General features: G+C 44.7%; 1 protein-coding gene across 2 annotated transcripts in view; it reads left to right on the top strand.

Annotated features, from left to right (window-relative positions):
• C9H1orf21 (chromosome 9 C1orf21 homolog) overlaps positions 1-24,706 on the top strand; it is a 231,363-nt gene extending 206,657 nt beyond the window's left edge. For both annotated transcript variants that reach the window (XM_040407664.1, XM_040407663.1), the window contains exons 4-6: positions 8,784-8,860; positions 11,541-11,601; positions 24,163-24,706. In XM_040407664.1, coding sequence (XP_040263598.1) covers positions 8,784-8,860; positions 11,541-11,601; positions 24,163-24,201 — 177 coding nt within the window. In that variant the 3' untranslated portion in view covers positions 24,202-24,706. The remainder of the gene's footprint in view (positions 1-8,783; positions 8,861-11,540; positions 11,602-24,162) is intronic.
• Positions 24,707-26,057: the final 1,351 nt, after the last annotated feature.

Below are 26,057 nucleotides of genomic sequence, written 5' to 3'. Positions count from 1 at the left end.
TTCTACTGTGTAGATCTTTCCTTGTCAAGACTTATGGTGGCTGCCAGTTTCATGCACAAGATGGCACTGTGGTGATGATATGTTTAATCTTCCTGTTATTTTGGATATAAACCCACATTTATTTAGTGATAAAAGGTATAACAGGTAGAGTTGAGCGAACACCTGGATGTTCGGGTTCGAGAAGTTCGGCCGAACTTCCCGGAAATGTTCGGGTTCGGGATCCGAACCCGACCCGAACTTCGTTCCGAACCTGAACCCCATTGAAGTCAATGGGGACCCGAACTTTTCGGCACTAAAAAGGCTGTAAAACAGCCCAGGAAAGAGCTAGAGGGCTACAAAAGGCAGCAACATGTAGGTAAATCCCCTGCAAACAAATGTGGATAGGGAAATGAATTAAAATAAAAATAAAAAAAATAAAAATTAACCAATATCAATTGGACAGAGGTCCCATAGCAGAGAATCTGGCTTCACGTCAGCAGAGAATCAGTCTCTTCATGCCATAGCAGAGAATCTGGCTTCATGTCAGCAGAGAATCAGTCTTCATGTCATAGCAGAGAATCAGGCTTCACGTCACCCACCACTGGAACAGGCCATTGTCACATATTTAGGCCCAGGCACCCAGGCAGAGGAGAGAGGTCCCGTAACAGAGAATCTGGCTTCATGTCAGCAGAGAATCAGTCTTCATGTCATAGCAGAGAATCAGGCTTCACGTCACCCACCACTGGAACAGGCCACTGTCACACATTTAGGCCCAGGCACCCAGGCAGAGGAGAGAGGTCCCGTAACAGAGAATCTGGCTTCATGTCAGCAGAGAATCAGTCTTCATGTCATAGCAGAGAATCAGGCTTCACATCACCCACCACTGGAACAGGCCACTGTCACATATTTAGGCCCCGGCACCCAGACAGAGGAGAGAGGTCCCGTAACAGAGAATCTGGCTTCATGTCAGCAGAGAATCAGTCTTCATGTCATAGCAGAGAATCAGGCTTCACATCACCCACCACTGGAACAGGCCACTGTCACACATTTAGGCCCCGGCACCCAGACAGAGGAGAGCGGTCCCGTAACAGAGAATCTGGCTTCATGTCAGCAGAGAATCAGTCTTCATGTCATAGCAGAGAATCAGGCTTCACGTCACCCACCACTGGAACAGGCCACTGTCACATATTTAGGCCCCGGAACCCAGACAGAGGAGAGAGGTCCCGTAACAGAGAATCTGGCTTCATGTCAGCAGAGAATCAGTCTTCATGTCATAGCAGAGAATCAGGCTTCACGTCACCCACCACTGGAACAGGCCACTGTCACATATTTAGGCCCCGGCACCCAGACAGAGGAGAGAGGTCCCGTAACAGAGAATCTGGCTTCATGTCAGCACAGAATCAGTCTTCATGTCATAGCAGAGAATCAGGCTTCACGTCACCCACCACTGGAACAGGCCACTGTCACATATTTAGGCCCCGGAACCCAGACAGAGGAGAGAGGTCCCGTAACAGAGAATCTGGCTTCATGTCAGCAGAGAATCAGTCTTCATGTCATAGCAGAGAATCAGGCTTCACGTCACCCACCACTGGAACAGGCCACTGTCACATATTTAGGCCCCGGCACCCAGACAGAGGAGAGAGGTCCCGTAACAGAGAATCTGGCTTCATGTCAGCACAGAATCAGTCTTCATGTTATAGCAGAGAATCAGGCTTCACGTCACCCACCACTGGAACAGGCCACTGTCACATATTTAGGCCCCGGCACCCATACAGAGGAGAGGTTCATTCAACTTTGGGTTGCCCCGCAATATAATGGTAAAATGAAAATAAAAATAGGATTGAATGAGGAAGTGCCCTGGAGTATAATAATATATTGTTAAGGGGAGGTAGTTAATGTCTAATCTGCACAAGGGATGGACAGGTCCTGTGGGATCCATGCCTGGTTCATTTTTATGAACGTCAGCTTGTCCACATTGGCTGTAGACAGGCGGCTGCGTTTGTCTGTATTGACGCCCCCTGCCGTGCTGAATACACGTTCAGACAAAACGCTGGCCGCCGGGCAGGCCAGCACCTCCAAGGCATAAAAGGCTAGCTCTGGCCACGTGGACAATTTGGAGACCCAGAAGTTGAATGGGGCCGAACAATCAGTCAGTACGTGGAGGGGTGTGCACAGGTACTGTTCCACCATGTTATTGAAATGTTGCCTCCTGCTAACACGTTCCGTATCAGGTGGTGGTGCAGTTAGCTGTGGTGTGGTGACAAAACTTTTCCACATCTCTGCCATGCTAATCCTGCCCTCAGAGGAGCTGGCCGTGACACAGCTGCGTTGGCAACCTCTTGCTCCTCCTCTGCCTTCGCCTTGGGCTTCCACTGGTTCCCCTGTGACATTTGGGAATGCTGTCAGTAGCGCGTCTACCAACTTGCACTTATACTCGCGCATCTTCCTATCACGCTCCAGTGTAGGAAGTAAGGTGGGCACATTGTCTTTGTACCGGGGATCCAGCAGGGTGGCAACCCAGTAGTCCGCACACATTAAAATGTGGGCAACTCTGCTGTCGTTGCGCAGGCACTGCAGCATGTAGTCGCTCATGTGTGCCAGGCTGCCCAGAGGTAAGGACAAGCTGTCCTCTGTGGGAGGAGTATCGTCATCGTCCTGGGTTTCCCCCCAGCCACGCACCAGTGATGGGCCCCGAGCTGCGTTGGGTGCCAGCCCGCTGTGAACCTGCTTCATCCTCATCCTCCTCCACCTCCTCCTCATCCTCTTCCTCCTCGTCCTCCAGTAGTGGGCCCTGTCTGGCCACATTTGTACCTGGCCTCTGCTGTTGCAAAAAACCTCCCTCTGAGTCACTTCGAAGAGACTGGCCTGAAAGTGCTAAAAATGACCCCTCTTCCTCCTCTTCCTCCTGGGCCACCTCCTCTTCCATCATAGCCCTAAGTGTTTTCTCAAGGAGACATAGAAGTGGTATTGTAACGCTGATAACGGCGTCATCGCCACTGGCCATGTTGGTGGAGTACTCGAAACAGCTCAACAGGGCACACAGGTCTCGCATGGAGGCCCAGTCATTGGTGGTGAAGTGGGGCTGATCCGCAGTGCGACTGACCCGTGCGTGCTGCAGCTGAAACTCCACTATGGCCTGCTGCTGCTCGCACAGTCTGTCCAGCATGTGCAAGGTGGAGTTCCACCTGGTGGGCACGTCGCATATGAGGCGGTGAGCGGGAAGGCCGAAGTTACGCTGTAGCGCAGACAGGCGAGCAGCGGCAGGGTGTGAACGCCGGAAGCGCGAATAGACGGCCCGCACTTTATGCAGCAGCTATGACAAGTCGGGGTAGTTATGAATGAACTTCTGCACCACCAAATTCAGAACATGCGCCAGGCAAGGGATGTGCGTCAAACCGGCTAGTCCCAGAGCTGCAACGAGATTTCGCCCATTATCGCACACCACCAGGCCAGGCTTGAGGCTCACCGGCAGCAACCACTCGTCGGTCTGTTGTTCTATACCCCCCCACAACTCCTGTGCGGTGTGGGGCCTGTCCCCCAAACATATGAGTTTCAGAACGGCCTGCTGACGTTTACCCCGGGCTGTGCTGAAGTTGGTGGTGAAGGTGTGTGGCTGACTGGATGAGCAGGTGGAAGAAGAGGAGGAGGAAGCTGAGTAGGAGGAGGAGGAGACAGGAGGCAAAGAATGTTGCCCTGCGATCCTTGGCGGCGGAAGGACGTGCGCCAAACAGCTCTCCGCCTGGGGCCCAGCCACCACTACATTTACCCAGTGTGCAGTTAGGGAGATATAGCGTCCCTGGCCGTGCTTACTGGTCCACGTATCTGTGGTTAGGTGGACCTTGCCATAGATGGCGTTGCGCAGTGCACACTTGATTTTATCGGATACTTGGTTGTGCAGGGAAGGCACGGCTCTCTTGGAGAAGTAGTACCGACTGGGAACAACATACTGTGGGACAGCAAGCGACATGAGCTGTTTGAAGCTGTGTGTGTCCACCAGCCTAAATGACAGCATTTCATAGGCCAGTAGTTTAGAAATGCTGGCATTCAGGGCCAGGGATCGAGGGTGGCTAGGTGGGAATTTACGCTTTCTCTCAAATGTTTGTGAGATGGAGAGCTGAACGCTGCCGTGTGACATGGTTGAGATGCTTGGTGACGCAGGTGGGGGTGTTGGTGGTACATCCCATGTTTACTGGGCGGCAAGTGCCAACGTCCCTCCAGAGGCGGAGGAAGAGGCCGAGGCGGCGGCAGCAGCAGAAGAGGCCGAGGCGGCAGCAGCAGAAGAGGTAGCAGGGGGAGCCTGAGTGACTTCCTTGTTTTTAAGGTGTTTACTCCACTGCAGTTCATGCAGGTTGTGCTAAGGTTCAGAACGTTAATGCCTCGCTTCAGGCTCTGATGGCACAGCGTGCAAACCACTCGGGTCTTGTCGTCAGCACATTGTTTGAAGAAGTGCCATGCCAGGGAACTCCTCGAAGCTGCCTTTGGGGTGCTCGGTCCCAGATGGCGGCAGTCAGTAGCAGGCGGAGTCTTTTGGCGGCGGGTGTTCTGATTTTGCCCACTGCTCCCTCTTTTGCTACGCTGTTGGCTCGGTCTCACCACTGCCTCTTCCTCTAAACTGTGAAAGTCAGTGGCACGACCTTCATTCCATGTGGGGTCTAGGACCTCATCGTCCCCTGCATCGTCTTCCACCCAGTCATGATCCCTGACCTCCTGTTCAGTCTGCACACTGCAGAAAGACGCAGCAGTTGGCACCTGTGTTTCGTCATCATCAGAGACGTGCTGAGGTGGTATTCCCATGTCCTCATCATCAGGAAACATAAGTGGTTGTGCGTTAGTGCATTCTATCTCTTCCACCCCTGGGGAAGGGCTAGGTGGATGCCCTTGGGAAACCCTGGCAGCAGAGTCTTCAAACAGCATAAGAGACTGCTGCATAACTTGAGGCTCAGACAGTTTCCCTGATATGCATGGGGGTGATGTGACAGACTGATGGGCTTGGTTTTCATGCGCCATCTGTGCGCTTTCTGCAGAAGACTGGGTGGGAGATAATGTGAACGTGCTGGATCCACTGTCGGCCACCCAATTGACTAATGCCTGTACCTGCTCAGGCCTTACCATCCTTAGAACGGCATTGGGCCCCACCAAATATCCCAGTAAATTCTGGCAGCTACTGGGACCTGAGGTAGTTGGTACACTAGGACGTGTGGCTGTGGCAGAACGGCCACGTCCTCTCCCAGCACCAGAGGGTCCACTAACACCACCACGACCATGTCCACGTCCGCGTCCCTTACTAGATGTTTTCCTCATTGTTACTGGTCTCCACAATAAGAAAAATATTATTCGGGCCAATGTATTGAATTAAAATTCAGGCCTTTTTTTACAGACACCTAACACTATCTGGCTATCTATTTAGGTACCGTATTACACTAATACAGGCACACCAGTAATGACAGATTTAGCTGAATATAAATGTGAGGCCTATTTTTTAGGCGCTGGGTGACAGGTATACGTTTAATCACAGAATTAGACTTGGATCTGCACTGTAGCGTGTGTGTTAAGTTTTTGAGAATGACCCTATCAGCACCTTGAATCTAATATACCCTTTTAGGGATAGATTTAAAGTAGGCCTGATACAGCAGAAACCACTAATTTTGAGAATTGCAAATTTGGGAATTGTTTTTCAACCCAGAACAAAAACTGTGCTTTGACGGTCACAAACAATAACTTGACCAGCTAAAACAGTACAGATTTGGTTGAATATAAATGTGAGGCCTATTTTTTAGGCGCTGGGTGACAGGCTCAACTTGCCCCTGATGTAGTATATGTCCAAAAAATAACCACACTATTGATGGTTAAATGCACTTGATGAAAGCTTGACCCTGATGTAGGATATAGCAAAAAATAACCACACTATTGATGGTTAAATGCACTTGGGTGACACAAGCTCAGCTTGCCCCTGATGTAGTATATGGCCAAAAAATAACCACACTATTGATGGTTAAATGCACTTGATGAAAGCTTGACCCTGATGTAGAATATAGCAAAAAATAACCACACTATTGATGGTTAAATGTACTTGGTGGCAGCTTGTGCTGGCGCACCACAAGCCACAAAATGGCCGCCGATCACCCCAGAAAAAAGTGATATAAAAACGCTCTGGGCAGCCTAAAAACAGTGAGCAATTGAATATCAGCACTTCAATGATCCACAGCTGTAGATCGATCACTGAATGAAGTCTTTTGGAGGAGTTAATCTGCCTAATCTCGCCCTAACGTCGCAGCAGCAACCTCTCCCTATGCTTGAATCAGCAGAGTGACGTGCAGCGCTACGTGACCCAAGCTTATATAGAGGCTGGGTCACATGCTGCACTGGCCAATCACAGCCATGCCAATAGTAGGCATGGCTGTGATGGCCTCTTGGGGCAAGTAGTATGACGCTTGTTGATTGGCTGCTTTGCAGCCTTTCAAAAAGCGGCAAGAAAGCGCCGAACACCGAACCCGAACCCGGACTTTTACGAAAATGTTCGGGTCCGTGTCACGGACACCCCAAAATTCGGTACGAACCCGAACTATACAGTTCGGGTTCGCTCATCCCTAATAACAGGCATATTTGGAGAGATTATTAAGAAAAATTCACAGTAACTTTAGCAAGAAATTTTGGTGTACACGTATGCCTGCCATGCCTCACTATAAGGCCCCTTTCACATGATTGAGTTTTCCATCCAGGTGCAATGCGTGAAGTGAACACATAGCACCCTCACTGAATCCTGACCCATTCATTTCAATGGTTCTGTGTACTGTACATGAGCGTTTTTTTCACACATCAGTTCTGCGTTGTGTGAGAATTGCAGCATGTTCTATATTCTGTGTTTTTCACGCGGCCCTGGTCTCATAGAAGTGAATGGGGCTTCAGTGAAAAATGCATTGTATCCAAATTCAATCCCGGTGCAGTCTGGATGCAATGCGTTTTTCACTGAAGGTTGCTAGGAGATCTTGTTTGTAAACCTTCATATATTTTTTTTCATGCGCATGAAAAACGCATCAACATGCATTGCACCCGCGCGGAAGTAACTGAAACACTGAACGCAATTGCAGACAAAACTGACAGAACTTGCTTGCAAAATGGTGCGAGAGGCGGCCGGAAAAACACTACGACATGTCGTAGTTTTATTCCGGCCGCCTCTCGGCATGTTTGCCGCGCTGACGCCGGAACTCCGGCCCTCCCCCATTATAGTCAATGGAGCCGGAGCGGTAGTACGGGGGCACGCGTGCACTAGCGTCAGCGCGGATCCTACAGGCTGTTCACCTGCCGGTACAGCCTGACGGAGTTCCTTGCCGCTAGTGTGAAAGTAGCCTTATTTGGTCAGTTCTTTCCATCAGTTATTGTGAGCCATTAGTGAAGCCTGCATAGAGATAACATATAATGGAAAGATCTGCTGCTGTTTTGTGTTTTTGACCCGCACCTGGGTTTGGCTCACAATAGCTGAACAAAATAACTGACCAAATATCTGAAGTGTGAACTCAACCTTAGGCTACTTTTACATCTGCATTTTTTGCTGGATCCGGCAGGGGATCAGCAAAAAAGCATCCAGTCAATAATACAACCGACAATTCTTTTTTTCAGATCCTCTGAGAGTTCTTTGCCATGAGGTGCCATGTTGAACTTTCAGTGACCAGTGTGAGAGAGTGTGAGAGCGATAACACCAAATTTAACACAACCTGCTCCCCATTCACACATGAAACCTTATAACACTAACAAGTCACATGACAGTGGGGAGGGAAAATGGCTAATTGGGCACAATTTGGCCGTTTTCACTTAGGGGTGTCCTCACTTTTGTTGCCAGCGGTTTAGACATTAATGGCTCGGCATGAGTTATGTTGAGCGCACACCAAATTTGCACTGTTATACAAGCTGTACACTGACTACTTACATTGTATCTAAGTGTCAGATCTTCAGTGTTGCCCCATGTAAAGATGTAATAAAATATTTTCAAAAATGTGAGGGGTGTACTCACTTTTGTGACATAATGTATGCAATTTTTTAGGGTGAGCAAAAGACATTAAAGGTACTTGGAGGAATAGAAGGATAGATGGAAAAAATGTACCTACTAATTTTTATTAGGATTTTGTCTTTGTATCTTATAAGCACATTTTTCATGTGTTTTATGTTTATCATCTTTGTTCAATGTAAGGTATTTGTCAAATATAACAATTTTATACTTGCTCTTGTGGGCTTAATACATACACTTTTCTGTGTAACACAAGAGTCCCGTGCCCGTGCTACAGACAGCAAATAGCGGTCCGCAATGCACAGGCACTGGCCGCGTGCACTCTGTGCTGCACTTTGTAGTGTTTCCGTGGGTTTCCAATCCATGCTTCCACTCCAGAAAAGGTAGGACATGTCCTATGTTTTGCCGTATCTAGTGGATTGTTGACTTATTCAAGTCAATGGGACCGCATCTGCAGCACAGAGTACACATGGCCAATGACTGTATATTGCGGACCCGCTGTTCGCGGTCCGCAATACGGACACAGAGCCCTTACGTTCACTTCAGTTATTTGTTCAGTTATTTCCATCAGTGATTGTGAGCCAAAACCAGGTGCGGTCAAAATCACAGAACAGGAGCAGATCTTTCCATTATACCTCATCTCTGAGTAGGCTTCACTACTGGTTTTCGCTTACAGTAACTGATGAAAATAACTGATCAAATAAATGAAGTGTGAACTCGGCCTAACTGTGTTTCAGTAATGTTTACAAAATGATTATGCAAATTATATGTAAATATATCCAATTATATTTTTATATCTTAGGAGAAAAGTGCCACTCATAATGTTCGACCTAGAAATAACACTGAAGCTCCAGAACCAGGGCACCAACATCGAATAAAGTAAGATAGAAGCCTTATCTTTTAAAGTTTAGTACTTTAGTGCTTTTTTATTCGGGTGTCACGTCTCTATTTTCTATGGAGCCCTACTGTACCACCGTATGCCTCCTTTTCATATGTAGTAACATTTCAAAGCCTTCAGTGCTGTGAACACTGCAGAAAATCTCATGAGCTGTATCTTTTGGTTTCTGATTGCAAAGCATAATATCAGCTGACTCCTTATTCTGTAGCCACAGCGTTGTCAGCATATGCATGTCATCCCTTCACCTGAACTTTGGAGCCCAAATCAAAAGCATGAAAGCCCTGGATTTATTATTCATCCTCCAATACATTTTTGCCTCATATTCAGACTGAAAGAATTGTTCTGGCATGATCTAAACATACTGGACGTATTTTAACGATTTGGAATAACCCCTGAAAACTCACATATCAAGTTCCCATTACACAGATAATTGTAAAGGGAGTTTGTCACCAGGAAGCTCACCATTGGCAGGGCCAGGACAAGATATTTTGGCGACCTAGGCAGAGCAGGCAAATTGCACACCTTCCCCCCTCCCCCATCTCATTAATTCATATTTACTCAACTTTCTAATAAAGAGATTTAAACACATCTAATATAGTGTCAAATTTTATACTTGCTCTTGTAGGCTTAATTCATAAATTTTTCTATGTAAGGGCTCATGCCCATGAACATAAGAGTCCCGAGCCCGTGCAGATTTCAGTTGTTCACTTTCCTTTTCTTTTCCATTTGGTTCTGACCATCATGCACAGACGTCTTTGGCTAGGGGTGTACTACCCCCTCTGCTATATAAGAAGATAGCAGTATTAATAAATGGCACACTGCAAATGCGGACTGTTACAAATTTTATGTTGGGGCCCAGGCGATTAGGTTACACTTCAGCCTTCATCCATTGCTTCTGCTGTCCATCCTCACCCTCCAAAGCAAAAAAAAAAGTAGCTTCCACCAATACTGTGCCCACTACTGCCCTGTGTGTCCACAATACTGTACCAGCAATGCTGCCTTATGCCGCCAAATTACTGTACATCCAAAATAAGAGCCGAAGGAACTTTAGGCACCAAACCCCAGACCAGTCCCCAAAATTAATACAGATGCCAGATAAGACAGCAAATTTATACAGACCCCAGGATCATGTGGCCACCTATAACCTCTTTACTCTAAATTCAGACCTCAGATCAGACCCTAAATTAATGTGGCTCCCTATAACACCTAGCCCACCATCCTTTAAAGGGGATCTTAGATCAGACCCTAAATTCACGTGGCCCCCTAAATCTTCATATGCCTGTGGACCTTAGATCAGACCCCAAAATTCCTGTGGCCCCTCCCTCAGATCTCTGTAGACCTCAGATCAGCCCACAAAATTAATGTGCCCCCTCCCTTCCTCAGGTCTCTGCAGACCTCAGATCAGACCCCAATAATCATGTGCTTCTCTCCCTCTTTCAGATCTCTGCAGACCTCAGATCTGACCCCACCTGACGCCTGCACAGCGTAGGTCAGATGGCGTGTCTGCATCTGACCTGGCTTTGTATGAAGTCAGGACACAGCGCAGATCATGGAAGAAGAGCAGGAAAGCTGTGTACTAATGAGCGCTTCCACAATGGAAGCGTTCATTAGCAACTTTTTATTTTTCTCACAATCAGAATGTGCCCCCCGCCCTCCCTGCAGGTAGTGAGGTGGCGCTCTAGGTGGGTGCCTAGCTTCGCCTACCCGTAGTCCCTGGCATCATGCCTTCTAAAGCATCTGATTGTAATGATAATTTTCACTTAGCATTCCAATTCTTCATTGTGGAGTCAAAATACCTTTAATCCAGTGGTGTACCTTCAATGGAGTCAGCCCACACAATTGCTACAGTGCCCGACAAGAAAGCATTGGAATTACATGCAGCCGCCTGTAGGGGGAGCTTAATGCAAAGAGATTCTCAGCTTCCATTCCAATAAATAGTAACTGTATAAATTACAATGCAATGAGTTCCCCCTAGTGGTGACTACTGGCAGCCAACCTTGTTGTCTGGTGTAACTACATTGAGAAATATGGTGCTCAGAATAAGCGCCATATTTATGAAGGACCTGTTCCACTTTTTCCAACATAGAAGTTGGATAAGGTGAGTTGAAGGGGGACTTTAGATTTTGAGTTTTTTTTTTTAAATAAAACACTCTTCTGCTTAAAAAAATGTTAATTTGTCAGAAATCTGGGGCACTGGGCTTTGCATTACATGATTGTAGCATGCACACTGGGAAACTGAGTGGTTCAGGAGGGCCCATACTAATGCTTACTGTGGGGCCCTATGAGGGCTGTATATGGCCCTGTTTTAATCCATATGCAAGTGAGCAGTTAAATGCTTCCTCCTCCCACTCTTTGAGCGACCAGATGACTATGCAGGAATCTGACCATATCAATCAAGGAAGAAAGGAAAGAGCTAGCAGAGGAGGAAGAAGGGTGCACAGTGACTTGGGCCTGCCCTTGGCCCACTTAGCTGCTCTTTTGCATATGGATTAAAATGACTTTTTCTTCACAATCAAACATCACATCATTAAGTGAAAGGTATAATTACATTCAGCTCAGCTATCCCAACAAAGTATTATGCCATTTAACAGTAAATTTAAATAAAATCGAAATGTAATTTTACAGAAAACTTAACAGAATTTTTTTAAATTTTTTTTTTAGCATACACATCTCTGAAAGTCAACAGGAGTTTTTCAGGATGCTGGATGAAAAAATTGAAAAGGTAAATGCAGGCAAACAAAAAATCTAAATCTAAGTCAATTTTTAACACAGTCACATTTTATATATACTTTATGTATAGATATACAGTCAGGTCCATAAATATTGGGACATCGACACAATTCTAACATTTTTGGCTCTATACACCACCACAATGGATTTGAAATGAAACTAACAAGATCGCTTTAACTGCAGACTGTCAGCTTTAATTTGAAGGTATTTACATCCAAATCAGGTGAACGGTGTAGGAATTACAACCGTTTGCATATGTTCCTCCCACTTGTTAAGGAACCAAAAGTAATGGGACAGAATAATAATCATAAATCAAACTTTCACTTTTTAATACTTGGTTGCAAATCCTTTGCAGTCAATTACAGCCTGAAGTCTGGAACGCATAGACATCACCAGACGCTGGGTTTCATCCCTGGTGATGCTCTGCCAGGCCTCTACTGCAACTGTCTTCAGTTCCTGCTTGTTCTTGGGGAATTTTCCCTTCAGCTTTGTCTTCAGCAAGTGAAATACATGCTCAATTGGATTCAGGTCAGGTGATGGACTTGGCCATTGCATAACATTCCACTTCTTTCCCTTAAAAAACTCTTTGGTGGCTTTTGCAGTATGCTTTGGGTCATTGTCCATCTGCAATGTGAAATGAGTTCTGAAGCATTTGGCTGAATATGAGCAGATAATATTGACCGAAACACTTCAGAATTCATCCTGCTGCTTTTGTCAGCAGTCACATCATCAATAAATACAAGAGAAGCAGTTCCATTGGCAGCCATACATGCCCACGCCATGACACTACCACCACCATGCTTCACTGATGAGGTGGTATGCTTAGGATCATGAGCAGTTCCTTTCCTTCTCCACACTCTTCTCTTCCCATCACTCTGGTGCAAGTTGACCTTGGTCTCATCTGTCCATAGGATGTTGTTCCAGAACTGTGAAGGCTTTTTTAGATGTCGTTTGGCAAACTCTAATCTGGCCTTCCTGTTTTTGAGGCTCACCAATGGTTTACATCTTGTGGTGAACCCTCTGTATTCACTCTGGTGAAGTCTTCTCTTGATTGTTGACTTCGACACACATACACCTACCTCCTGGAGAGTTTTTGATCTGGCCAACTGTTGTGAAGGGTGTTTTCTTCACCAAGGAAAGAATTCTTCGGTCATCCACCACAGTTGTTTTCTGTGGTCTTCTGGGTCTTTTGGTGTTGCTGAGCTCATCGTTGCGTTCCTTCTTTTTAAGAATGTTCCAAACAGTTGTTTTGGCCACACCTTATGTTTTTGCTATCTCTCTGATGGGTTTGTTGTGTTTTTTCAGCCTAATGATGGCTTGCTTCACTGATGGTGACAGCTCTTTGGATATCATCTTGAGAGTTGACAGCAACAGATTCCAAATGCAAATAGCACACTTGAAATGAACTCTGGACCTTTTATCTGCTCATTGTATTTGGGATAATGAGGGAATAACACACACCTGGCCATGGAACAGCTGAGAAGCCAATTGCCCCATTACTTTTGGTCCCTTAACAAGTGGGAGGCACATATACAAACTGTTGCAATTCCTACACCGTTCTCATGATTTGGATGTAAATACCCTTAAATTAAAGCTGACAGTCTGCAGGTAAAGCATATCTTGTTCGTTTCATTTAAAATCCATTGTGGTGGTGTATAGAGCCAAAAATGTTAGAATTGTGTCCATGTCCCAATATTTATGGACCTGACTGTAGGTATGTATAAAAAAAAATTGAAAAACTCAACAGCACCGTCAAATCGAAGTGGGTGCAAGCCATCTAAGACCAAGAGTATCAAATTCACAAAAAAAGAGGCAGCAATCAAGCTTGAGAAATGTCTCATTGTGTTGGGCTAAATAAAAGAATGTCCACCACCCTTCACCACATCTGGAGTGCTGCCTCTTTTTGTGAATTAGATATACAATCCTATATAATAAAATCCCTATGTGCCTGTGGGATGTGTCCGTGCGTGTGTGCGGAAGTTAAATGCGCGACGCGCTAAATTAAATGCGCATGCGCGACGCGTCGAGTTATATGTGCATGCGTGATGCACCAAATTAGATAAACATGTGCAATGCGTCAAGTTATATGCGCGGCGCGGCGCCAATAGGATCGCAGCGCACCACACAGCCGCCCGGACATCCCACAAGCGCCACCATTACAGTCCTGTCAGACAGATACAGCAGCTGATGCTGCCAGCAGTATTAGCCACCAGTTGCTGCCAGTGGTCTCAGCACCACCAGTCAGTGCCAGCCGTCTCAGCATCACCAGTCAGTGCCAGCTGTCTCACCCACCTGTCACAGTGCCAGCCGTCTCAGCCACCTGTCACAGTGCCAGCCGTCTCAGCCCCCAGTCACAGTGCCAGCCGTCTTAGCCACCAGTCAGTGCCAGCCGTCTTAGCCACCAGTCACAGTGCCAGCAGTCTTAGCCACCAGTCACAGTGCCAGCAGTCTTAGCCACCAGTCACAGTGCCCGCAGTCTCAGCCACCAGTCAGTGCCAGTCATCTTAGCCATCAGTCAGTGCCCGCAGTCACAGTGCCAGCAGTCTCGGCACCAGCAGTCAGTGCCAGTAGTCAGTGCCAGCCATCTCAGCCACCAGTCAGTGCCAGCCGTATCAGCCACTAGTCATAGTGCCCACAGTCTCAGCCACCAGTCAGTGCCAGTTGTATCAGCCATCAGTCATTGCCACCAGTCACAGCACCAGCAGTCAGTGCCAGCTGTCACCGCCACCAGTCAGTGCCAGCCGTATCAGCCACGAGTCAGGGCCAGCCATCTCAGCCACGAGTCAGTGCCAGCAGTCTCAGCAATTAGTCGCAGCAGTCAACAGTGACAGCCACAGTCTCAGCACCACCAGTCAGTGCCAGCAGTAAGTGCCAGCTGTCACCGCCACCAGTCAGTGCCAGCTGTATCAGCCACGAGTCAGGGCCAGATGTCTCAGCCACCAGTCAGTGCCAGCAGTCTCAGCAATTAGTCGCAGCAGTCAACAGTCTCAGCCACAGTCTCAGCACCACCAGTTAGTGCCAGCAGTAAGTGCCAGCTGTCTCAGCCACCAGTCACAGTGCCCGCAGTTTCAGCCATCAGTCAGTGTCAGTCGTCTTAGCCATCAGTCAGTGCCAGCCGTCTCAGCCACCAGTCAGTGCCAGCCATCTTAGCCACCAGTCAGTTCTAGCCGTCTCAGCCACCAGTCACAGTGCCCACAGTCTCAGCCACCAGTCAGTGCTAGTCGTCTTAGCCATCAGTCAGTGCCAGTTTTCTTAGCCATCAGTCAGTGCCTGCAGTCTCAGCAATTAGCCGCAGTCTCAGCCAGCAGTCAGTGACGGTTGTATCAGCCATCAGTCATTGCCACCAGTCACAGTGCCTGCAGTCTCAGCACCAGCAGTCAGTGCCAGCCATCTCAGCCACCAGTCAGTTCCAGCTGTATCAGCCACCAGTCAGTGCCAGCTGTATCAGCCACCAGTCAGTGTCAGCTGTATCAGCCACCAGTCATAGTGCCTACAGTCTCAGCCACCAGTCAGTGCCAGTTGTATCAGCCATCAGTCATTGCCACCAGTCACAGTGCTAGCCGTCTCACCCACCACTCAGTGTCAGCCGTATGAGCAATCAGTCTCAGTGCCAGCGGTCTCAGCCACCAGTCAGTGCCAGTTGTCTCAGCCATCAGTCAGTGCCACCATCTACAGCCACCAGTCACAGTGCCAGCAGTCTCAGCAATTAGTCAGTCAATAGTCTCAGCCACAGCCTCAGCACCACCAGTCAGTGCCAGCCGTCTTAGCCACCAGTCAGTGCCCGCAGTTTCAGCCACCAGTCAGTGTCAGTCATCTTAGAAATAAGTCAGTGCCAGACGTCTCAGCACCACCAGTCAGTGCCAGCCATCTTAGCCACCAGTCAGTGCTAGCCATCTCAGCCACCAGTCACAGTGCCCACAGTCTTAGCCATCAGTCAGTGCCAGTCGTCTTAGCCATCAGTCAGTACCAGCAGTCTCAGCAATTATCCGCAGCCAACAGTGAGCGACAGCTGCAGTCTCAGCCACCAGTCAGTGCCAGTTGTATCAGCCATCAGTCATTGCCACCAGTCATAGTGCCAGCAGTCTCAGCACCAGCAGTCAGTGCCAGTAGTCAGTGCCAGCCGTATCAGCCACCAGTCAGTGCCAGCCATCTCAGCCACCAGTCAGTGCCAGCCATCTCAGCCACCAGTCAGTGCCAGCCATCTCAGCCACCAGTCAGTGCCAGCCATCTCAGCCACCAGTCAGTGCCAGCCGTCTCAGCCACCAGTCATTGCCAGCTGTCTCAGCCATCAGTCAGTGCCACTATCTACAGCCACCAGTCACAGTGCCAGGGGTCTCAGTAATTAGTTGCAGTCAACAGTCTCAGCCACAGCCACAGTCTCAGCACCAGCAGTCAGTGCCAGCCATCTCAGCCACCAGTCACAGGGCCTGCAGTTTCAGCCACCAGTCAGTGTCATTTGTCTTAGCCATCAGTCAGTGCTAGCCATCTCAGCACCACCAGTCAGTGCCAGCTGTCTCAGCCACCAGTCACAGTGCTAGCCGTCTCAGCCACCACTCAGTGTCAGCCGTATCAGCAATCAGTCTCAGTGCCAGCAGTCTCAGCCACCAGTCAGTGCCAGTCGTCTCAGACACCAGTCAGTGCCAGCCGTCTCAGCCATCAGTCAGTGCCAGCCGTCTCAGCCATCAGTCAGTGCCAGTCGTATCATCCATCAGTCAGTGCCACCAGCCACCAGTCACAGTGCCAGCAGTCTCAGCAATTAGTCAGTCAATAGTCTCAGCCACAGCCTCAGCACCACCAGTCAGTGCCAGCCGTCTTAGCCACCAGTCAGTGCCCGCAGTTTCAGCCACCAGTCAGTGTCAGTCATCTTAGAAATAAGTCAGTGCCAGACGTCTCAGCACCACCAGTCAGTGCCAGCCATCTTAGCCACCAGTCAGTGCTAGCCATCTCAGCCACCAGTCACAGTGCCCACAGTCTTAGCCATCAGTCAGTGCCAGTCGTCTTAGCCATCAGTCAGTACCAGCAGTCTCAGCAATTATCCGCAGCCAACAGTGAGCGACAGCTGCAGTCTCAGCCACCAGTCAGTGCCAGTTGTATCAGCCATCAGTCATTGCCACCAGTCATAGTGCCAGCAGTCTCAGCACCAGCAGTCAGTGCCAGCCGTATCAGCCACCAGTCAGTGCCTGCCATCTCAGCCACCAGTCAGTGCCAGCCATCTCAGCCACCAGTCAGTGCCAGCCATCTCAGCCACCAGTCAGTGCCAGCCGTCTCAGCCACCAGTCAGTGCCAGCCGTCTCAGCCACCAGTCAGTGCCAGCCGTCTCAGCCACCAGTCATTGCCAGCTGTCTCAGCCATCAGTCAGTGCCACTATCTACAGCCACCAGTCACAGTGCCAGCAGTCTCAGTAATTAGTTGCAGTCAACAGTCTCAGCCACAGCCACAGTCTCAGCACCAGCAGTCAGTGCCAGCCATCTCAGCCACCAGTCACAGGGCCCGCAGTTTCAGCCACCAGTCAGTGTCATTTGTCTTAGCCATCAGTCAGTGGCAGCCATCTCAGCACCACCAGTCAGTGCCAGCTGTCTCAACCACCAGTCACAGTGCTAGCCGTCTCAGCCACCACTTAGTGTCAGCCGTATCAGCAATCAGTCTCAGTGCCAGCAGTCTCAGACACCAGTCAGTGCCAGCCGTCTCAGCCATCCGTCAGTGCCAGTCGTATCATCCATCAGTCAGTGCCACCAGCCACCAGTCACAGTGCTAGCAGTCTCAGCACCATCAGTCAGTGACGTATATTACAGCCACATATAAGCCAGTATTACTGTGACTTTATACTAACAACATGCCACCCAAAAAAAAGGACATGTCAAGTAGGACAAAAGACACAGACAATGAAATCCTACATCTTCTCCTGGAGAAACGGTCAGCTCAGCAAGTAAACATAAAAAAAAAGAAAGGCTGAAAAACATAGAAAAACGAGCAAATAGATCAATAAAAAAAAAAAGAGCGTCTCAAAAACACTAAAAGAGAAAGTCTCAGAAGAGCAAATAGATCTATACAAGAACTGGAAAATGAGCATAAAAAACAATCTCTAAGAGAAAAACAAAGAAGAGCAAATAGATCAATTGAAGAAAAGGAAAATGAGCGTCAGAAAAATGCCAAAAGACACAGAGCTAGGAGAGCAAGTCTTACTGCAGATGAACGAAAAACACTACGTCAGCAACAAGCTAAAATAAAGAGAGGCAGGATAACAGATCTTCAAACAGACACAACACATCTATCAACAGCCACACAGGAGAGGATAAATTATATAAGAGAAAGACAAAAACGTAAGAGACATGCTGAAAGAGAAAAAGCTAGGAGAGCAAGTCTTACACCAGAAGAACGACAATTACAATGTTTGCGACATGTACAATTACAGAGACTGGCCCAGAGTAAATGACTGGTAATAAATGAATCTAAGGCCACAATAGAATGAATAGCACTTATAAATCATATAGTTAATATTAATGAGGGTAACATTATACCCCACACATGTGGAAATTTAAATCAGATATGCAATTTTTGTCAAGCAAAACATTTTGAAGGAGAAATACCATCTGATCAAAAATTGACACAGTGTTTGTCAAAAGGAAAAGTAAATCTTCAACCAATTCGACCAAATCATTTTATACAGCAGCTCATGACGGGTCAGCATCATTACAGCAAAAATGTCATGCAAAATATAAGGTCAATAAATAGTGCTCTAGCATTTGCATCTATGGGAGCCAACATTAGTCCGCCTTCTGGCTATGGGCCATACTGTTTTCAAATCCATGGTTCGATTTGTCACAGAGCAGGAACACTGCATCCTCAACAGGGTGAAAACAGACAGTTTGCACAATTATACATTTTAGATCCCTCTGAAGCTGCAGAGCAAAGAATGCAAATTTCTGCCAACTCAGGAATAAATACAGAGCTTTTTCAAACATTAAGTACACTTATGGTGCAATTCAATCCTTTTGCCAAGGCCTGCAAAATGTTGTACCAAGTTGAAAAAGAATATGAAGAGGATGCCGCAAAAAACGGCAATGTTATTAAGGAAGTGTTCATGACAATAGTACAAGATCGCAAAAATTACCAAAGGCGCTATAACGCACCAAAATATAATGAGGTTGCATTTTATTTTTATCAAAATGATGATGGAGAACCACCACTTGAAAGAGATATTCTTATACACTGCAAACCAAGTGAAGATTGTACAAATAAAATAAAAAAACACAAAGAATTAGTGTCCTTGATCCTAATTTGGAACCCATGGTTTATCCATTGTTATTCCCCTAGGGGGATCAAAGCTGGGGAATTGACATTCCATTGCAAAACAGACCACAAGCTTTATTAAAATTTACCAAACCAGTCACACAATCCTAGAGTTTGAGTCTACTACAATACTATGGTTACCGTCTTTCCATTAAAGAGGATTTTAACCCTTTCTTAAATGCAGGCCGCCTTACACAGCAATATATAGTTGATGCATATGTAAAAACAGAAGCCAACAGACTCAATTATATACGCCAAAATCAGCCGAAATTGCGTGTTGAAAAATACTCTGGATTAATGGATCATTTACTTAATGAAGCCAATGAAGCAGGCCTGAGTCCTGGAAAAATGTATATTTTGCCTTCTTCATTTGCAGGGAGCCCCAGAAACATGCAACAAAATTATCAAGATGCTATGGCAATTGTCAGAAAATATGGAAAAACAGATCTTTTTATTACAATGACATGCAATCCCAAATTGGAAGAGATTGTACATAAGCTACAACATGGACAAACTGTTGATGGACAACCACATTTAGTTGCAAGAGTATTTAATCTAAAACTTAAAGCTCTAATTCATGACATCAGTAAAAAAAAAACATATTTTTGGAGTCCCAAAAGCAATACTCTATGTGATAGAATTTCAAAAGAGACGTTTACCACATGCTCACATACTTCTCGTTCTTAAAGAAAGCTGTAAACCAAAATATGAAGAACTGATAGATAAAATTGTCTCTGCTGAAATCCCTAACATAGAAATCACTCCTCGCTTACATGCAATTGTAACAAAGCACATGATTCATGGACCATGCGGAGCACTCAATCCTAATTCTCCATGTATGACAAATGCTGTAAGGATTTTCCGAAGGAATTCCAACAAAAAACTATTGCTAACAGCAATGGCTATCCAAAGTACAAGAGAAGAAATACAGGCCAAACTATAATTCTTAACGGAAAGAAAATTGATAACTCTTGGGTTGTACCATATAATCCTTACTTAGCGTTGAAGTACAATTGCCACATTAATGTGGAAGTTTGCGCATCAGTGAAAAGTGTCAAATACCTTTTTTAAATATGTGTACAAAGATCATGATTGTGCAAATATTGTCATTCAAGAACAAGGTAATTTGAATCACAATGAAATAAAGACCTTTATTAATTCAAGGTATGTCAGTGCTCTTGTTACCTCCTGTGTCCGACACTACCTGAATAAGTGTGGACACAGTTGTTACCAATTTCACCAAGCACCCCTCCCCACTGTGGGGCATTGGAAACGGTTTTGTGTATTTTGAGGGATATATCCCATCTATTTTATATTAAAAAGTAAAAGTTAAGCATTAAATAATCCAGATCACTAATTACCGATTTCTATCACTTCACAATGCCTAAACAATTTAGGGAATTATTAGCATATATCTGTGTTTTTTCATCATTACAAAATATGAATGCTCTTTTTCTAATTTTCTAGTTCACAAACATAAACACAATGATGATTGCACAATATGTCGTAAGATCACAATTACAGAAATAGCCAGCATTCTGGTACTACATGGCAAAACCTGTGAAGATTTTGGATTGCCTTATACAATGCCAAATACTGATCTACTTTGGAATATGTATGACAAGGAATTACAAAAATACACAGGTGAAGAAATGGAGAAAACATTAAACAGATAACAAAAAACAGCCTTAGAAAAAATATTGTCTGCTAGCAAAAATTACAAACTTTGCAACCGTTTTGTTTTTTTGGATGGTCCAGAAGGTAGGTTTTACCACTATCTTTACAAAACTCTTTTCAGCACAGTTCGTGGAGAAGGTAACATTGCACTCCTTGTAGCGTCAACAGGTATAGCAGCCAATCTTCTTGAGGGTGGAAGAACATACCACTCTCAGTTCAAATTACCTGCTCCGATAATTGAAAACTGAATATCAAATATGCATCTCAATTCTGCTGATGCTGAAAATTTGAGATCATCTACAGTGCTCATTTGGGATGAGTGTAGAATGGCCCGGTCTATTGCTCTTACAGTGGTCAACAAACTGCTAAAAGAAATAATGGATAACCACAAACCCTTTGGAAGAAAAGTTTTATTACTTGGTGGAGATTTTTGGCAAACACTTTCAGTGGTTCCTCATGGTGACTGGACAAAAATTGTAGAAGCATGTATTAAGTATAATAAACTGTGGCAAACATTCCAAATACTTAACCTTACTAACAATATCCATTCATTTGACAATGAATTCAGCAATTGGTTGATCCATGTTGGCAATGGTGATACACCACACATTGACGGTTTGCCCAAAGACATAATTGAAATCCCTTCAAAAATTTTATGTACAGGAAATATTGTCAAATACGAATTCCAGTTGCTGATGTCTCAAAGATAACAAAACAAAAAATGTATTCTTTGCCCAAAGAACTCTGATGTATTGTTGATAGCATAAATTAAGTGCTACAAATTTTTGAAGGAGATACTGTAACATTCCTTAGCTCAAACTCAATTAGTGACTCAACTGAGGAAGATATGCAGAACTATCCTATTGAGTTTCTTAATTAGCTAACTCCAACAGGAATGCCAAGGCATAAGCTGAACCTTAAAAAGGGAGCAATAATTATGTTCCTTAGAAATATAAACACCAAAAGAGGATTGTGCAATGGAACCCGACTCTTTGTTAAAGAGTTGAAAAGAAACCTCATTATTGCTCAAGTAATAACAGATTCAGCTGAAGGGGACATGGTTTTTATTCCCTGTATTGATTTAGCTCCATCCTCTACTAATTTACCATTTACCTTAAGAAGGCAACAATTTCCAGTTACACTAGCCTTTGCCATGACAATTAATAAAGCTCAGGGGCAAACCTTAGAAAAAGTTAGCATTTACTTGCCAGAACCAGTATTCAGCCACGATCAGTTATATGTTGCTTTATCAAGAGTTAGAACTTTTTCAGATGTCGTTGTAAAGGTCCTGAACAAGGCGAACTGTTGCCAAATTCAGACAGAATATTTACAAGAAATGTTGTCTATAAAGAAATGTTATACAAAAATTTCAAGACGTAAAAAAAAACATTTTTCCTGAATATCTGCTTCAGATATTGTATATTGCAGATTGTTAAAGTTTTACACTAAGGCAATAATAATTATACTTACTATATTGTGATATATACATTTCCATTTTATTTTTATTATTATTTTAATGCTGACTTCTTAAAAATATTTTTGACAAAAACTAAAATAAAACAAGAAATACAATGTGGTCAAATTCCTTTGCTATTTAAAGAGGACCAAACATTGTGAACTAAGTGTCATGACATATACAGCTGGCGCCCAGGGATCTCACTGCACTTACTATTATCCCTGGGCGCCACTCCATTCTCCCGCTATGCCCTTCGGTATGTTCGGGGACTTGGTTATAGTAGGCGGAGACTTAGGGGACTTGGTTATAGTAGGCGGAGTCTGCCCTTGTTCTCCTGGGCGTCTCCTTCTCCTAGTCTGTAGTGCTGGCCAATCGCAGCGCAGAGGTCACAGCCTGGGAGGGTTTTTCTCCCAGGCTGTGAGCTCTGCACTGCGATTGGCCAGCGCTACAACCTAGGTGAAGGAGACGCCCAGGAGAACAAGGGCAGACACCGCCTACTATAACCAAGTCCCCTAAGTCTCCGCCTACTATAACCAAGTCCCCGAACATACCGAAGGGAGGGCATAGTGGGAGAACGGAGTGGCGCCCAGGGATAATAAATGGTAAGTGCAGTGAGATCCCTGGGCACCGCTGTACAGATCATGATACTTAGTTCACAATGTTTGGACTGATGAAAGGTCCTCTTTAATTTAAACTGTTTGTTCCTACTAATGTTTGTGCACTACTGTATAGTGTATGTGTATTGTGTATATATATATATATATATATATATATAAAGAGAGAGAGAGAGAGAGAGAGAGAGAGAGAGGTGAATGTATATCTTTTATGTGCAGGTATTTGCATAGGGGAAAGTTCTCACAAGCCATCTAGTTAAGTACAATTATCTTGCCCCATTTTGTTGTCTCCTCTCCATTACTATGTTCACAGCTGTAAATGCAGGATTATTAGTTGAACTGAGTGGAATTTGGTTTGTAAAGTTGAAGCGCATGACGTGCATAGCAAGACTAAACTTGAAATTTAATAAAATTCATCACAATATAAGGAAGGATTTTATTATGATTATATTATTTGTAGCAATTATGCCAGATTTATCAAACCTTGAATGTTGTTTGGTGAATCTTTAAACCAAACAGTTTTGTCTACAAATGCCAATTCATTTTATTTATGCCAACCCTCTTTAGTGCACCGATGACTTAATTGACATATTACCATAAAGTTAGTTTTCTGAGTAATGGTGCAACGGAGAAACATACTAAGCAGGATCAACTGTACCAAGCACTATGTCTGGTATGAAAGGGTCGATCCTGTTGGCATATGTGCTTTAACACAGCTAACCACACCCACTTACCTACCAATTTGTCAAATCTGGAATGGTATAAAAATGCTAACATTTGAAAAATATTTGCGCAACTAGGTCCAAAAAGTCTCAAAGCCCTATTTTACAACTTTTTAAAGCCAGAATTCCAGAGTGCAGGGCATGTTAAATTCCTCCCATGGTGTATTATAAGTGGTTTTAGTTACTGTGTTTTCACTCGCCAAGAATCAAAAATGTACCTTTTATCTGCATGAGTAAGGTAAAGACCACAATTGTTTATCCATTAAAGTGGTTTTCTTGGAGGAAAATATTGATAATATGTCCTCACGGAAGGTCATCAGTCTTTGGTTAGTAAGGTTACAACTACCTGGCACCGCCATCAATCAGTTATTTGAGGAGGCTGTGGTGCATCGGTGAGCAACGCAGCCTCTTTATAATGTACCAAGCACAGTGCCATTTGTTATATAGCAGCTGTGCTTTGTATTGCTGCCCACATCCATTTTAGGCCCTCTTCTAAGAACAAATCGTCAGGGGTACTAGGGAGTCAGACTCCGACCGAATAGATATTGATGATCTAACCTGAGGATAGGCCATCAATAATAAATTCCAGGAAAACCCCTTTAAATATGCCACAGGTTATAAACTGGATTTATAGAACCCAAAAGCAACAAGTTATGTAGTATCTGGAGGATACCCTGAAGCTTACAGATTTGTTACATGAGAGATCATGCATAACCTAATTTCGTAGATACTACTATATGTGTATCTTGTGGTAACCTGTATTTGTAACTGTTGTCTTAATACTTGTTTTTAAGGGTCGTGATTATTGCTCAGAAGAGGAGGACATTACATGAGTATCATCTCCTGTAGAGAGTGTGTAAATATCTTTTATGATGTAATACCCACTGGATATTTTCTACCAAATAACCTATGACAAAGAGATCTCAAATCATAAGGCAGCAAAATACAATGTGTCAAAGTGAACTGTTGTAAAGTTCTTCTGATGAAGACTACATTACTGTATCTAGCAAATGCTTATAATTCTCAACAACATGGCTGCTTGACATCTGAAAAAAGCTGACATACTGTAGCAGGAGATTTTTATGCTTCCAGATTGTTTTTTAGATCCTTTTAGCTAAGCGAACAGTAAGAGGGCACTGAACTGCTTAAGAGATTTCAGGTGGTAGAAGTGATTCTATTCACTTGGTAGCCGTTTGAGGATGCCTGCCTAATCTGTCTTCTCCCATTATAAATTGGTGTCATTCAGTCTGCAGTTCGTTGCACATATTGGTGTCCATTTAAATATTCTTCGCCATTTTATATATATTTTTATTTTATTAAATAAACATTTGTGTTTTATGTTTGTTGTGCATTTTTTCCATTTTTGATGTGTACTGGAAGACTTGCCCTTGAATACTGCACAAATATCATTAACAGACAATTAGTTTCAGATTTGTTGATAATTGGCTACTCCCTTGCTGAACTGGGATCACCATACATACCCTTCATTTTTAGGAATCAATTACTAATATGTAGCAGCCTCCAGAATGCTAATGCTGAAGAGAGTAGCCTCATGCTATATTGCTATAGAAGCACCAGTCTAGAGCTGCTGCAGTACATGTAAACCTACACCTTCTTATACCCTACTCAGGTCATATGACATTATACTCACAGTTATATTGTGAAAAAGTAGATTTCTTCCTTTTCTTTCCATGCTACAACTGTATAAGTGACAAGTGTCACCTAGCTGGATTAGATTCTTCCTGAACAAAAATATTTTAGCATCTTAGTATAATGAAACGTACATGTACATCATAGAATGCATCTGTCACCACATAACCCCCTAAACTACTGGACTGACTGGATACCTCAACAGACACAGATTCAGAATGTCATTTTTATCTTCCTACTTACTGTACTTGCATCCCCCTGCAGTAATCCAGCAAAGACTCTGTGCAATGATAGAGAATGTCATCTGAAACAGATCTGTTATTTCAATCAAGTTTTATGTTTAATTTTCCTGCAGTTTTCACACTGGCCACTAAGCCTAATAGGTGCCTAAAAAGTGTGTATGACAGAAATGTTCTTCTATCTATCCATTCACAAATTACCATAGTCCTAAAAACTGGCACTCATAAAACTGACACTGGATCTCTGGTCTAATGCTGGGACCCCCACTGATTATGAGAATGGGGCCTGCAGGGGGTATGGGGCCCCTGTTCTTGTGATCGTAGGGGTCCCAGTGCTAGGATTCCTACCGATTTAATAGATACCCCCAATCTTGTGGATAGGGGACAAATTGAAACAACCGGAATACCCCGTTAAGTGTCCAACAAACATTTTTCCCCACAATGGAAATTAAGCTTACTGGACTATAATTACCTGGGGAAAACTTAGAGCCCTTTTTGAATATGGGCACCACATTTGCCTTGAGCCAGTTGCTTGGCACTGCACCATTCACCACAGAATCTCAAAAAATATTATGAACAGGAGCACAGCAATAACTGGTCTGCATTTTTAGGAACTCCTGGATGCAATTCATTTTATTAAGTCCTACTTAATACTTTTATTAAGCTACAGCTGACCCCTCAGATTTGTATTTTACTTAACTTTTTTGTTGTTTATCGCCCTTTTTACAGTAGCTGTAAATCCATGTGGGGTTTAATTTTAGACGGTTATACTTATAACCTACAGGAATAAATTTTTCTGT

This window comes from Bufo bufo, chromosome 9, assembly GCF_905171765.1.
Source record: "Bufo bufo chromosome 9, aBufBuf1.1, whole genome shotgun sequence".
Taxonomy (NCBI): Eukaryota; Metazoa; Chordata; class Amphibia; order Anura; family Bufonidae; genus Bufo; species Bufo bufo.
This window is presented reverse-complemented; position numbering and strand designations above follow the sequence as displayed.